At 40.2% G+C, this 15,248-nt stretch overlaps 1 protein-coding gene across 1 annotated transcript in view; it reads right to left on the reverse strand.

Moving 5' to 3' along the window:
• Window positions 1-6,573, reverse strand: part of TMEM65 (transmembrane protein 65) — a 42,363-nt gene extending 35,790 nt beyond the window's left edge. The window contains exon 1 of the mRNA XM_009647967.2: window positions 6,486-6,573. Coding sequence (XP_009646262.2) covers window positions 6,486-6,573 — 88 coding nt within the window. The remainder of the gene's footprint in view (window positions 1-6,485) is intronic.
• Window positions 6,574-15,248: the final 8,675 nt, after the last annotated feature.

Here is a 15,248-nt window from a genome sequence, read left to right on the forward strand (position 1 = left end):
TGGCTCATGTCCAGCTTTTCATCCACCAGCACCCCCAAGTCCCTTTCAGCAGGGCTGCTCTCGATCCAGGCCTTTGTCTTAAGGGTATCGCAGTGTTGCAACACCCTGGGTTTGGCTTAGTATGCTTTAGCTGCATATGGCATGTGTACTTTTTTTTTAATTAATTGGCAGGCATTGTGTTCGAACCACCCAGAATGTGTTTTGGGTTTTTTTTTAAATACACATTTAGGGAACAGTTTGCATCTTGAAGGAATGGAGGGTGTTTTAAAAAAACTGATACGAAGTGTTCTGCTGGTCACTCCAAATGCTTCCCTGGTACATACGTCATCCTAGGTGTTGAACCAGGTTCTGTTTTTTCAAAACACTGTGTTCAAAAAGTATTAGCTTTTGTAATCAGACTGCAAAGAACCTAAATAACCACAACCACAAGGGACTCACTTACAAGCCTCGCTCCTTTAATACCAAGGTAAGTGACTTCTGGAGGCACTCAGAATGTATTGCTATATGTCCAGCTCTTAATACCAAAGGTAGCAGATTTCTGGAGTGGAGATGTCCATCCAGGCGGTTTCTTCGGCTGGAGGCTCTGCTGACGTCTTGGAGGGAGACAAGCAGAAAGTTTTTAACTTCCCCCTGCTACCTGCTCTGCAAAGAGAAGTTAAAACTTTATGTGAAGAAGCAGCATTTTCTCTCCAGTTCTACTGCTGCAGAGTTATCGCAGGGTATAAAGACAAACATCTCATGATAAACAGAGGTGTCTTACCTAGAGTATGCTCTCAGTATCGTGGATATTTACATACGGTATGTGTACTGTAGAGAGGGAGAAGAAGGTGAGCGCAGAAATACAGAAAATAAGTCATAAAGGCTTGGATATATGATGCTACAATTTTCACCCTCTTAGAGAAATAGTGGCAATAGATGGGTGTTGGCTATTATTTCCAGTTAAATGCAGTTTTGCCATGCAGCTGATAGATCCTGCCTCTGAGACAAGAGATTTTTTACCGTTCTGTAACTCTTTCTTCCAGTGCTTACTCCTGATCCGGAGCCACTAAGCCTTTGATGACGCTCAGAACTGTTCTTATCTTCCCAGGTGTTTTATTGAAAAAATGGTATTTTCTGCTACTGTTCAGGGGCAGCATGGCAGTCAGTAATACTTTTCACTGCCAGAGAACTGTAGCATCATAGTTCATAAAAGTGTTTAAAGGTGCTGTTAAAATTTTCTTAATCAGACAGCTTTTTCAATAAAAATGGATGCTTCCACGCAGAATGCAGGATGTGCAATGGGATTGCTGAACACCTGAAAAAAATGCTATCTGAAAAATAAGGAGGAAACAAGCTTTCCAGATGCCAAACCTTTACTACTTCAATTTGACATATGTCAGATTGCTTATGTTATATATTATATTTGATTTGATATTCACACAGCTTGATTGCATCAGACCACAAAGACAGAGCAAAGAAGGAACTCCAGTACCTGGCAAGAAAGGAGACTTCCTATCTTTCCCGCTGTTCCAGCCCGTGCCAGCCATGCTGTACATGTATTGCAAAAGGTGATTGCATTTGGGTTATTCTTGGGGTGTTATGACAGTACTCAAAACATTGCAGGTGTTTTCAGACACTGAAGGAGAGAGACTCTTTGTCTGGGGGGGCTGGCAGTCCTGTCGTGCCAGTCTCTAAAGGATTTCCTCACAGATGAGACCCTGTGCCAGTGTGGATCTCTGATGAAATGAATATGAAACCAGTGACAACAAGTGGGGAGTTTCTAACACAGCCTTTAGGTATCTGCTGTGTGGGAATCTCGACCGTATAGGGAGGTGCAAGGGTATTATTTAAGTAGACACGATACACTACTGTTACAAAAATAAAGCCATTACTTGTCTGTCAAGATAGAGATCAGGGTTGAGCAGACTGTAAATTCTTCTGCGGGCAGCATCTGTGACTTACGCCTTTCCGAGCCTTTAAAACTGCATTGAACAAATTGGAATAAAAATGTCTTCAGAGGGACTATTCTGCAATGACAGGAAATGAACTAGATAACCTAATAGGTTTTTTTCCATAATTCTTTGTTGGAACTTTTATTTTGTGAAAAAGTGAAATTGAAGCCATGGGCTGAACTGACACTTTAATTAATCAGACTGTCTATTTAACTCGATTCAGCAGGTGGTGTAGAGTGACTTTCATTAGTCCCTGACACTCCAGCAGAGCTCGTGAACCTGCTGAAATGCATATTTCTCACGGTGTTCTGAAAAATGCAGAAGTTTCCCTTTATTTTCTTGTTTTCTTGTTGATAGATTAATTTTCTCCTAACACAATTTATTTTATGAGTGACCAGACTAATAAAGCTGGTTTATACACCAAATGCCAGAAGTAGGAGGAAATTTTTTCAGATACTACACAAAAAATTTGGCGATGTTCAGCCCTAAAAGCTAGAAAAATGCTTATGTAGGAAATAGCAGAAAAGTGCCAACCAGCTTTAACAGAATTTCTGCAAGGTCTTGTAAGGACTGCAGAGCTGAGAGAAAGGTCTTTTTCTGGAGATTGGCAGGATATATTAGGCAGCCCTATGTAAATATTCTATGTAAATATTGGGTGTGCATTTAATAATTACATTTTTATGTAATGTGGTGAAGTAAAAGAATATTTTTCATGAAGGAACTTTCTATTTATGGAGTAACATGATTTCTTTGTCTAGTGTAAAGGTGAGTATTGGTAGCTAAGGCGAGACCAAGGTTGGTAGATGTTTGATACCATAAATTGCAACTATGCACAGTTTGTGTTTTACCGGTTAGCTGCTTTCTGTTATGTCTCTCAGGAAAAGGACTAGGTGGTCTAAAATTGTCTTTGGGAATTTCCACTCTACAGCAGGTCTCCCCGCAGTGTAAAGCTGAGACTACCATCACCTGAACATGCTTTCAGGTTTGTAACATTCATTTTTGGGTATATAAAAAAGCTGAGCATGAACTAGAGTGGCAGACCTGCTGTGAGGACTGAGCAGCTCCTGCACAGCTCTGAAGTCAGGTGAACGTACAGATGCTGTAAAGCATGTTTGCCCAGCACCTGCATTGGGCCCCTAAGCACTGGGGTAGCATATCATGCAGAGGATATTGTACCATTACCTTTCCTCTGAAGCATGGAAAAAAGATAAAGCTCTCAAAGCATTATGAAGCAGCTGGGTTAGGACCTGGGAGACATACACCACTTTGTGGTGTAAAATGGATGAGACGACCTATAGTGACCCCATCTTGATAATTTTTTGCTGTGGCTGAAAGCAGCCTTTCCCTTATGCTATATAAAACATTTCTGTCAGCATAAACTGTGTTGCCCCTTGATCCCGTTTATCTCTATTGAACAAAAGTAATTAGTGACAGAAGATAGAATAAAACATCACCGAAAGGGCAGCCCAAGCCTGTGCACACACTCAGTCAAAGTGGTGATGAACAAGAGCTTTGTGGGCACTTTGTGGGCTCCCCAGCTCCAAAATTCAACCCTTTCTCTTCTCTCCAACAACAGCTAAGCTCATCCTTAAGCAATCTGTCTCCCACTCTACATGCAAATAATTTGCTCAGTCCTACCTTCCTTCTCTTCAACATATGTACGTTTTAGGTTTCGGCCTCTGGAGAGTCTACATGTAGCTCTGAAGTTCATACCTTATATACAAGTCCACAAACATGCAGTATCCAAATGCCTTCCCCAGGATTGCATCGGTGGTCAGTCGCTCTTTAGATAACACCTCCTTTCAGGCTAATAGTACTAACTCTTCTTCTGGACAGGAATGAAGACAGACAGGTTCCTTTAAGCCATGCCCCAAACTCCCATATCATGGTGTGTTTTTCTTAGAGGAACAGTGGCTTTTCTTTGCTTCGCTTTGTGAAATTGCTGTTTGAGTGTCAGAGCAGCAATTGCAGAAAATGCAGAGCAGAAGAAAGAGTAAAATGAGATAATGCCCAGGTCTAAAGTAAAAGTTACTCTACTCAATGCCTAGTACAGATAGATTCTTGTAGAAACTGGCACACTTCCTTAGCTCATTGAAGAAGTGCAACAGTGCAATACAACATCTTTCTCTCCAGTAAATCTTTAGAAAAAATCACTGCTGCATTTTCCTTTCCACTTTCCTTTAATTCCTTACCTTACCTGTAATTCCTGTTTACCACTTTTCACCACTGAGATCACAGTGGATATGATAATTAATTTTCTTCTCATGTGGATGGGTATGTATTTGAAAATCCTTCTCCCCCATTCCTTGTGGTTTGTTGGGAAAGCATGTTGTGACTTCGACTTCCCATAGTTTCCTTCAGTAACCATTACAGGTTAAATACCTTGTATTGAGGTCTCAGTACAATATTTTCAATCTCCATTTACTCATTTATTAATAAGTAAGTTTCTATTTGAAGCTGCTTTGTTATACAAAAGCAAATATGATTATATACCATGATAATATGACAGGCCCTCTCTACAATTGTAAAATTTCGTAGCCTCAACTAATTTTAAAAATTCAATTTTAAAAGTCCCATGGTATCGTAGAATCATAGAATGTTTTGTGTTGGAAGGGACCCCTAGAGGCCATCTAGTCTAAGCCCCCTGCAGTAAGTAGGGACACCGCTAACTAGATCAGGCTGCTCAGAGCCCCGTCCAACCTGGTCTTGAATGTTTCCAGGGATGGGGCCTCCACCACCTCTCTGGGCAACCTGTGCCAGTGTTTCACCACCCTCATTGTAAAGAATTTCTTCCTTATATCCAGTCTAAACCTACCCTGCTTCAGTTTAAAACCATTACCGCTTGTCCTGTCACAGCTGGCCCTACTAAAAAGATTGTCCCCATCTTTCCTATCGGCCCCCTTTAAGCACTGAAAGGCTGCAATAAGGTCTCCCTGCAGCCTTCTCTTCTCCAGGCTGAACAACCCCAACTCTCTCAGCCTGTCCTCATAGCAGAGGTGCTCCAGCCCTCGGATCATTTTTGTGGCCCTCCTCTGGACCCGCTCCAACAGTTCCATGTCCTTCTTGTGCTGAGGGCTCCAGAGCTGGACGCAGGGCTCCAGGTGAGGTCTCACCAGAGCAGAGTAGAGGGGCAGAATCACCTCCCTCGACCTGCTGGCCACGCTTCTCTTGATGCTACCTATATCTAGTTTTCATACTATTTTCTTCAAAACTGGGGAATAAGCATTCAAAATTTTGTCTGTTTCTTATACTCTGAGGTTCCAGTGCGAATTACATTCTGTGAATACAAATTAGGATGACTGATTCTATCACATAGATAGTTTTCAAGAAGGAAATAAGCAGGTGTGACCTCCCAAAAAAATTCCATGTCTTATTGTAGAAGTATTTGTATCCACATTATCTGGAAGCTTGAGTGTCTTCTAAACCAGCAAAAGAACTCTTCTCTCAGCAGGGTCACATGTGTGTGTCCCCTCAAATTAAGAAAACAAACCAGTAATCAGAATAGATTAGAATCCGCATTTAGAACTTTCCCAATGAATAGCTGTTGTGCAGATTTGACTGCTGGATTAATTCATTAGGACAGTGGCAATGAATTTTTAATTACTATCTATTTAAATTTCAGAATACCTGCACTGTTCCAGTGAGACCTTCAAAAGTTCTACTGCATACAAGACGCTCCATTTATTTAATTGTTTATAGAGGATGTATAAATCTATTTAAAATAAAGAGATGTATGATAACAGAAAGGTGAAAATGAAAGAGGAGCAGAAACAGATGGTGTGTAACATCCTGATGATAGTTTACACTAATATTTCATTCATCAGTGGAAAGAAAAAGCTACAGGCAGTTCATAATCACTACAGAGATACAGTCATCTCCCAAGTGTGCAAGTGACTGTCAAATGCTAAATCCAGCATCACACCAAATAGTGTTTTTAACACGTGTTTTTATGTTGTGGTGGTTTTGTTTTTAATTAACCACTTAATTTCCATACAGATGAATAAAGATACAACAAGCTGAAAGTCTTGATTCCTCTTTCCCTTAGCGATAAGAAAATAAATTAACTTCCTAAGAGTAAGAGTTACAAGGTAGAGAACTTTTTCAGTAAAATGGCCACTCAGAGAAAAGAATTTGAATATGCATGTGATGCCTGCATGACTGTCTCCTGTGCAGATAAAATAATGATGAGTAACTCCAGCCGACTGCTTTTAGTATTGTATTCAACCTACTATCAAATTGGGCTATGAGAGGAGGCAACTAGAGATTGACTGTAAAGAGAAACTCCTTCACCTCCAGAAAACCAGATGCAAATGCAAAATAAATCAGTAGTGACCAAAAGTCACTGCTTTGCAATGGCTGAACCAGTATCACAGCCTGAGCTCATTCCTGAACAACATCATTTTGTGTCAAAATAGAAACAATCTTAATTGTCAGATGTAGCTGTATGAATACAGAGGCAGAGACTGATGCGCTACCTCACTGTTACTTAGGGTTCGCTGTTGGCCATCCCTGAGAGTGTGCCGCTGTACTGTGTGTGTAAATAAGCAGTACTACCCGGAGCAAGGTATGGAGTCGCCTTGGCACTAAATTCAAAGTGACCCAATGAAGCTGATACCCAGCGGCTGCAGGAAAGGTACGTCATTGCGCTTATTTTATAATATTAGCATGTATTCTGCAAAAGTTAGTATCTGCTATGTTTTAGTATTTTAGGTAATAATTGTAATAATTATTAATATATTTTCTAAGCAAACAAAAGAAAGAACCTGGTTTCTTTCCCAAAAATTTGGACACACTGGCCTTACCCCGAAGACCTGGAGAAGCAGCCAACAGATGGAATGCTCCTTCTAATCGCGCAGGCAGGGCAGAAAACTGGCAATATTAATTGTAGCAAAGTATGAGGTTTTGGGCAGTATACCTTGGTTCCATTCCCTGTGTTCTCTTGGGGTCCACTCTCACCCTTTAATTTTTCCCTGTGCTGTTTCTGACACTGCTGCTATAAAACAGTATGCAGGGTATGAAATCTGTCCTCTGCCAGCTCTTTAAGAAAATGCTCTGAGCTAAAGAAGAGTCAGAACAAGGTAAGACACTTAGCAGAACGGTTATCAAAATTAAATATGAAAAAGTTGGAAAGGAGAATGAACATTACGAGTGAGGACCAAAGCCAAACTTTAGTCACAAGCCACTTTATATGGAGAGCAGGCTATTCCCTACCTACCTGTTGTGGGGTTTCTTATATTCATACAAAGGTCAGATATCAATCACCAGCAAAGATGAGATCTGTGAACTAGAGGGACAACAGGCTGCGTGAACAATGTCAAAAACAATGCTTCTGGTCTCTCTTGCATCCTAAACTATTTGTTTGGCAGATGTTAGAGTGGATATCCAAACAAATCGTCCGGTGTAATAAAGGAAAATGCTTGCTGCCAGTCATCTGTATCTCGCTTGTATCTCGCCTAATCCAATGATTCACCTTGCTTTTAAACTGCTTACATTTCTTTTGAATTTTTCGGCACCTTGATAACCTGTGGAAGAATGTAGTGCTGAATAAAGTGACACATGCGCTCTCAGACAAAGAATTGCCACTGTTGAGGGTGGCTAAATTGTTCACTGCTTTGATTTTTTTAAAGAAAAAATGGCAGATCAGCCTTGAGTCTATTTATTACCAAGGCAATAGGTCATTCTTGTACTCTTGCTTTTCTCTTTTGCTCTCAGTCTACAGTAAAGCCTCTTTGAATTAATTTCTTTTCAAATATGGGTTGAATGAATGTACAGAATATGCATGTGGGCATAAAAGGTGCTACAACTTCTGAAAACATGTCTGTTGACTTACTGACCTATTTTCCTCAGGTGCTTTAATGCCATACAGGAATTCTTTTCAAGAAGATTTTTTTCGTAATAGAAATAACAGATGGTGGGAATAAACTGCCTTTATGAGAATTTATGTGTTACATAGATATTTGTATTTGTTAAACAAACAGAGGGTTTGAGCCAAACTTTTAGGTGCCTGAAGGTACATAGGCTCAGTGGGAGCTATGACTCTTCCATCATCCAATGTAATGCTCTGTAACCATTCAGTTAATAGTGTTGCTTTAACAGGAAAATGAACCACAAGTTTATATTTCTATTTTTGTTTGTTTATTTGTTTGCTTTATTCCACTGTCTTTTTATATGCTTGCACAACTGCAAGAGATAAAGATCTTGTGTTGAAAAAACTTTGCTCCCAACAATGGCCCTCAGCATTTAAGACTGCTTGCCCATAGCAAGGACAGCCAGAGTCTGTCCTGCCTGATTTCTTTACAACTATGTAATCCGAGAAGCTATCGATTTTGTTTTATTACTGTGCTTCAGCATTGCCCAGACCTCGATGATCCCCTGCCAGGCATGCCAGGTCATCTGTTTCTTGCATTTCAGCTCTGTGCTGCCTCTTGGAAGTTCGCCTCTTACTCCCTGAAGCCTACGTGATCTGGATCAGCAACATAAACTTTTACGGTTTTGACTCTGTGTTGCCCTTGTAGACTTCCTGTCAATCTCCTTAGCCTGGCTGATCTGTAGTTTCCCTCCTGGGCTTTACTGCCTGAACTTCAGATTTCTGTGGCCTGTAGAGGTTAGAGCACCAGTTCAGATTTAGACGTCTAACTTTTTAGATATCTGTAGTTGCATCTACAGTGTAGGTGTCTGCATGTAGGTGTCTGGGCTCCCAGTATACACAGGAAGGGATGCAGACACCTCCAGAGGGCAGCTCACTTGACTTACCTTTGATGATGAGCTTAACCATCCTCTACTTGTGCCTGGTTATCAGCATGGACTGTAAAGGCAACTGGGAGTGACTGTGACTTAAATGCTTAACTTCCTGATGCATAAGCTTTAGCAGATGAGTCTCACTCAAAACCACCTGTAAAGCATGGATCTGCTGCCTACCTGGAGCGCTTGCTCTCCAGCAGGAAATAAACACACAGGACAACAGGACGCAGGCTCAGTGCATAGGATTTCAGCTGGTCTACCGATTTGTGTAGAATGAGATCCTGCATCTTGTGCCGGGCACGTGGCAGAAGGTAAATCCCACAATCCAGACTAACTTTATCCATATTTATCCTGTTCTTTTACACTTTTCACTCTCAAATTAATCCCAAATATAAACTTGTCTTGTCAGTACAAATTGTTATCTGAAGAACAACAAGTATTTTTTTTGAAAACTATGTATTTTGGCCAGAAAAAATATTAATAGGCCTTTGTGTATGAACTGTAACTGAGGGAGAAACAACTACTTGTCTGGAAGTTGCTAGTCTTGAGGCACCATAGGAGCTATTTGTTGATACCAGGCATTGCTCTATTCTGCTGTATTGCCACTAACAAATGTGATTTTTAAATGGTTTGCATAATTATTCTTATAGAGGGTTTTAAAGCACATTGTACTTGACTAAAATAGGTGATAATGCAGATACGGTGTTAAAGACCCAAGGCAAATGTTCATCTGTGGACGTATTAGGGATATGGTGGTCTCCAGAGAAGCACTTTCCAAACTGGAGCTTGCAATGCCACTTAGAAATACGAGTAGAATCATGAGCAGAAGTTTTGCTCTTGGTGTTCCTCTAAGCAAAATAAATGATCAGTAACATGGCAGTGGTAATACCATCACCACAACACAATTTACTCAGATCTCTGTCTCTCCCATATGCAAGCTAATTATGTGATTATGCAAGGAGAAAGAGCCAACTCTTCAATATGTATGACAAAAAATGCACTGTGTGTTCATTTGTGTTCATTGTCTGTATTGCCTCTTCATTTTTGCAATTCTATAAGCTTACTATTTTCTCTTTAAAAAAAATACTTCACAAGGCACAGATACCAATGAACTTGTGATTTGAGACTTTATTGTTTCACATGTGGCACATGACCCATAAAATCAGGATATGAGATGAAATTTTTCAGAATAAGCAATCTGAGGTCTAGTAATGAACAAGGGCCTTTCTTTAGTAAATTGTCAGTGTATATCAGACACCGCAAAATGCACATGAAGAGTTTCTGAATGGGAGAATATTGGATTCCCAGCAGTAGAAATTGCCTTTGGTTTTCCACAGTACAGAAATTTGCAGTTGTTGCTTCAATGGCTGGGTAATTTCATCAGCAAAGCATGGCTGGCCAAAGAGATATTGGGGGTAGAATACAGGAAGAGCAATTTGTTAACACCTCTATAAACTGGGAATGGCTTCAAAGAATCAGCATCAAAATACTTCTACAGTACTCTGGTCCAGTCTCTGCCAGCCATTTCCCACTTACCTACAGCTCTTGCATATGCTCAATATATGGAAGACACTGGGCACTTCAGAACAAGCCTACAGTCTGCACCTAAATCAGACATTTGATTAGAAAATTGTGTTGCTTTCTCTTTACAAAACATCTTTTAGGTTATGTTCTTTTTTTATTATTCTTCGGGAGTTTGGGGCTTGTAAAGTATGTTCTGTTAATATTTTCAAGGCTTTTACATAATCACAATGACTAGAAATTTACATAAAAAGCCAAAAATAGAGACTATCATGTAAACTTTAGACTTGAGCTCTCAAAACCCCCAAACTACTGTATTATGAGACTCATATTAAAACTGTTAGTGTTTGCCCAGACAGGAGTTTTACTATATGGTAGAAAGAACTTGAAACTGCTTGCACACAACTTTTAGGTTTGTTTAGTGTTACTGGCCTCATCACCTTCAAATGACATTAGGGGGATCCTCAACACATCTGAAGATCAGATAGCAACTAAGACACCAGAAAGTGAGGGTTATGTGTACTCTAATTTGAAGGTCAGGGGTACTTACAGAGTAACCTGGCAGTTCATGTGCCAATTTTGACTTTACAACTCTGTTTGTAAATATTGGTTATAATCAAATGAGTAAATTAAGGTTTCTAGAAGTGTTTTGAACAAACTATGCCAAAGTTCCAAACTATCTAGATAATTAAACTTTCCGTCTTAATGGATTTCTGAGTGCATTTGATCTTAAATACATCTCTAAGACTTAAACACTGAAATTCACCTTCTACCACACATATTGCTAGTGTTTGGCAATTATTTGTTTTTTTTATTATGGTAAGGCCCCTGTAAACCACCTTCACAATGTAAAACATCTGTACAATTCAGGGAAATTAAGTCTACACCCTTTAAAAGCACTACTACTCTGCTATTGTACAATAAAAGCATTTTATTATAAAAGAAAATATAAGGGCCAAGAATCTAATTGAGAAAAAATCACATCTTTATGAGCTCTTAAGAGAGCTCTATGCAACTGTAACACAGTCAGCCAGGATCATCTAGAAATTTGCATATTCTCATATAAAATATGTTACAGAACTTGTTTTGAATTCTACTTGTATATGCACTTTACCTCTGGGCGTGTTCTCTCTTGTTTTGGAAGATCTGACTGAAACTTCTCTTTTTCCATCCCTTTCTCAGCAAATCAGGAAGGGAATTGCTCAACAGCAGATTTAACAACCAAAGAACAATTACAGCTTTTGTAGGATTCCTTTATAATCATAAAATGAAAGAAAAAAAAAATGGCTCAGCATATAGAAAGATATTCTGTAAGAATCCGATTACATAGGAGTATAGAATTAACACCAAATAGGTAAAATTCTGTGGGTAGAAGTACATGAGAATATACATATTGATCAGGATTAATACATAATTATCTGTGGGGATTAAGTTACAAGCACTAATTTTTAATTTTTCTTACTGGTTCAGAGTATCCGCAGAAGTACGATTGCTGCCATTGCTGCAAACGTTGTGAAGGACTGTTGTGGTTTAACCCCAGCCGGCAACTCAGCCCCACACAGCCACTGGCTCACTCCCCCACAGTGGGATGGGGGAGAAAATTGGAATGGTAAAAGTGAGAAAGCTCGTGGGTTGAGATAAAGACAGTTTAATAGGGAAAGCAAAAGCCGTGCACAAAAGCAAAGCAAAACAAGGAATTAATTCACTGCTTCCCATGGGCAGGCAGGTGCTCAGCCATCTCCAGGAAAGCAGGGCTCCATCAGGCATAACGGGGACTTGGGACGACAAACGCCATCACTGCGAATGTCCCCCCCTTCTGTCTTCTTCCCCCAGCTTTATCTGCTGAACGTGACGTCCTATGGTGTGGCATAGCCCTTTGGCCAGTTGGGGTCAGCTGTCCTGGCTGTGCCCCCTCCCAGCTTCTTGTGCCCCTGGCAGAGCAGGGGAAGCTGAAAAGCCCTTGACTGGTGTAAGTCCTGCTCAGCAACAACTAAAACATCAGTGTGTTATGAACATTGTTCTCATACTAAATCCAAAAGACAACGCTATGCCAGCTGCTAGGAAGAAAATTAACTCTATCCCAGCCAAAACCAGGACAGAGAATAAGGCCCTGACTCAGAGAAGTCTGGCATTGACTATCCTATCAATAACCTTGATATTGAAACCATAATGAAATGCTAGTGATAAGAATATACAGCAACCAAGGATTCACAGGTAAATTTTCCTCTTGCCGTTCTGGTAACACATTTATATAGCACTTGAGACAGATGAATACCGGTGAATTAATTCTCACTGTAAGGAGGTGCTTCCACTTTATCTTACAAGAAGTGAAAACAGTAACAGTGAATCACTGATTTAAGACCTGCCCAGTCTCATGCACTGCCTGTGAGACTTACTCATTTGATTCCCTCTTCGTCATCCTCTGCTGAGGCACTTCTAGGTCAGGTGCTTGCCTCACAGCTGCATCAACTCTCGCCTGCTGTCTGATCCCACAGGCGAGATGCTGTGATCTGCTTGCCAGCTGCATCTCGAATCTCTTTACCAGATGCATCTCAGACCTCTTTACCAGCTGCAGCTTCTGTCTAGGGACAGGTGAGACGCTCTGCTCTGCAGCTGTGGGTCCCTACCCAGCAGTGCCCGATGCCAGGGAGCCCTTCCAGAAGCCAAAGCCCTCAGCTGTGGATTTTCATCACGATTAATGATGCAGGCTTACCTTGTCGTGTGATCTGGCACACGGGCGTTCGGCCCAGACTCGGACCCATTGGACAGCCCTGCCACGGACAAGCAGTCACAGGTCCCATTACATGACTGAACACAGGGGACTCCCATACAGGATCAGAAGAACTGTTAGATATGGGAAATCTACCACAATATAAAAATTCAAGCCAGCTTTGAAAGTATTTCAGTTAATCCTGCTTTTAAAGCTATTGAAACCCCACTGTAGGTCATGTTCCAAGGAGGCTGAATTTGGCTTTAAAGCCTTCTAAAAATGGCTTTTAAAAAAGTCAGTTAAAAAAAAAGTCCAAGCTGCGTAAGGCTTTGTCTCCACCATAGCTGCAACAGAGTTTAAAATTGACAAATCATCTTCCCAGGGTGCAGTAGGTTCTTAAAACTGATAGTAGCAATTACGTCTACCCTGAAGTCTAAGCTTTACCATAGTCCTGTATGGAGTCTGCTAGAGGCCATCACCTCTCCATAGTAACAAATGGAGATGTTAAGAACAGACATACTGTATCATGTTTTGGGTAGGCTTCAAAATATTCCCGTTTATTTAAGTGTGTTTGAAACTATGTATCGATATAAACTATGTAGGTCAGTAATGAATATTGATGCACTATGCGCGTTTTCTTTTATCTATTTATATATTTGCCAATAAAAATATTTCCTAAGACAATGATCAAGTAACATAAAGTCGTCTCCACCATCCTTAGAGAGGGCTAGATTTGTTCCAGCCACGCAGAAGTTCTCTGCACACTAAATATGGTCTCGTTAGCAGTTGTGAACTCTTCCTCTTTGCTGAAATACCCCCTCTCAGCTGGTTACTGAGAATAGTGTAACAAATTTAGCCCTGCAGGCCATCTCCAGGCAGCCATTCAGCTAAATTCAGTCGGGCTTTCCTCAAAACTGCGGCAGGGTTAAAGCACAGCTCCTTCCGGAGGCGATGAAGGGTAGCTCTCGCAAGCACAACCTAGCAAGAAAAAAAAAAAGCAGAGCTTTGGGAAAAAGGGTGACACAGCAGAATCCTTTCAATAATTTCAATCATCTTTAGGCTTGTTATGGTTTCCATTGTGGAGTATACAAAATCAATCCCGTAACAGCTTGGGACAGATACATGCAAAGGAGAGGCAGCTTCTGTAAGTGTTCCCCAGTACAGGAAAATAGCAATGTTAAAAACTGTCAGCCCTCTCCAAAGAAAATACTTATTTACAGACAAGACAAATGGGTACAGCGTGCCATACAGTAACACAGCCAGGGCTTTTGCTGAAAGTGAGTTTGTAAATTCCCCTCTTCTTCTTTTCTCCATTTACTTTAAAAAAAATCTTTATCTTACAGTTGTTATGCCTATGATAAAAATGAGGGAGATTTTGAAGAGAAAGAACATGTGTGCTTAACTCTTAATAGAGATTTTCCGCTGGGTTATTTCTGTATGGTCACATGATGGTGATTTGTAGACCACAAAGCTCTGAAGATCATTTCCTCCACAGATGTCGGAGGAATGTACATTATTTTACAGGGAGCAAATGATTCTGCATACGAATATTGGCATTTCACTACAGCTCAAAAATCATAAGCTCAGGTACAATGAACTGTCTGTAAAATTTCACTTCCAAACCGGCTGGTCTCTGTGTTCCTCTTTAATTTAAAATTAAAGCTACATTTGACCACTAAAACACCTAGCTCTTCATGCAGTCATTCAAAATAGCGAACTTAAAAGTTTGCATTACTTGTTAAACTTGCAAAAATAAAAGTAATTTAAATGAAAAATCAGTTACATGAATTTAAAAACTTGTTTCTAGATCCATCATATCAAGTGAGGCTATACCAGTTAGACGCTTGATTATCTTGTCCAGTGTCTGATTATCACTAAGATATTAGGCAACAACATGAAAAGGAGAAATGTCTTCTTAACCAGGTGCCGTTAATGGTTTCCTCACCTTCTGAAACTTAAAGGTTCATATTCATTATCTATATTCATGGCAATATCCAAATCCTCATCCACATAAATATTTAGCTCTTTTCATCTGAGCCGTTTCATTCATCTGGCAGCAAAAATATATTAATATAATATAATATTTACTGATATTTGCTTTTCTGTGACCTTATCCCAGTTTCATGCGTTCCTGCTAAATAACTCTATTGTGCATGTGTAAACAATAGGGAAACTCTTCTTTTGAAAGCCTCTGAAGTCCACGAATGAAGACAATTTTCTCTCCTTGACTTATAATAAGATTCTTTCACTGACTGGCTTTATGCAACTTCATAGACGCAGCGCAGTAGTGATTGAACTCAGCATCTTTCTTAACATACCTGTCCCCCCACTTCTTTTATCTGTGA

Source organism: Egretta garzetta, unplaced genomic scaffold, assembly GCF_000687185.1.
Source record: "Egretta garzetta isolate BGI_Z169 unplaced genomic scaffold, ASM68718v1 scaffold50, whole genome shotgun sequence".
Lineage (NCBI taxonomy): Eukaryota > Metazoa > Chordata > Aves > Pelecaniformes > Ardeidae > Egretta > Egretta garzetta.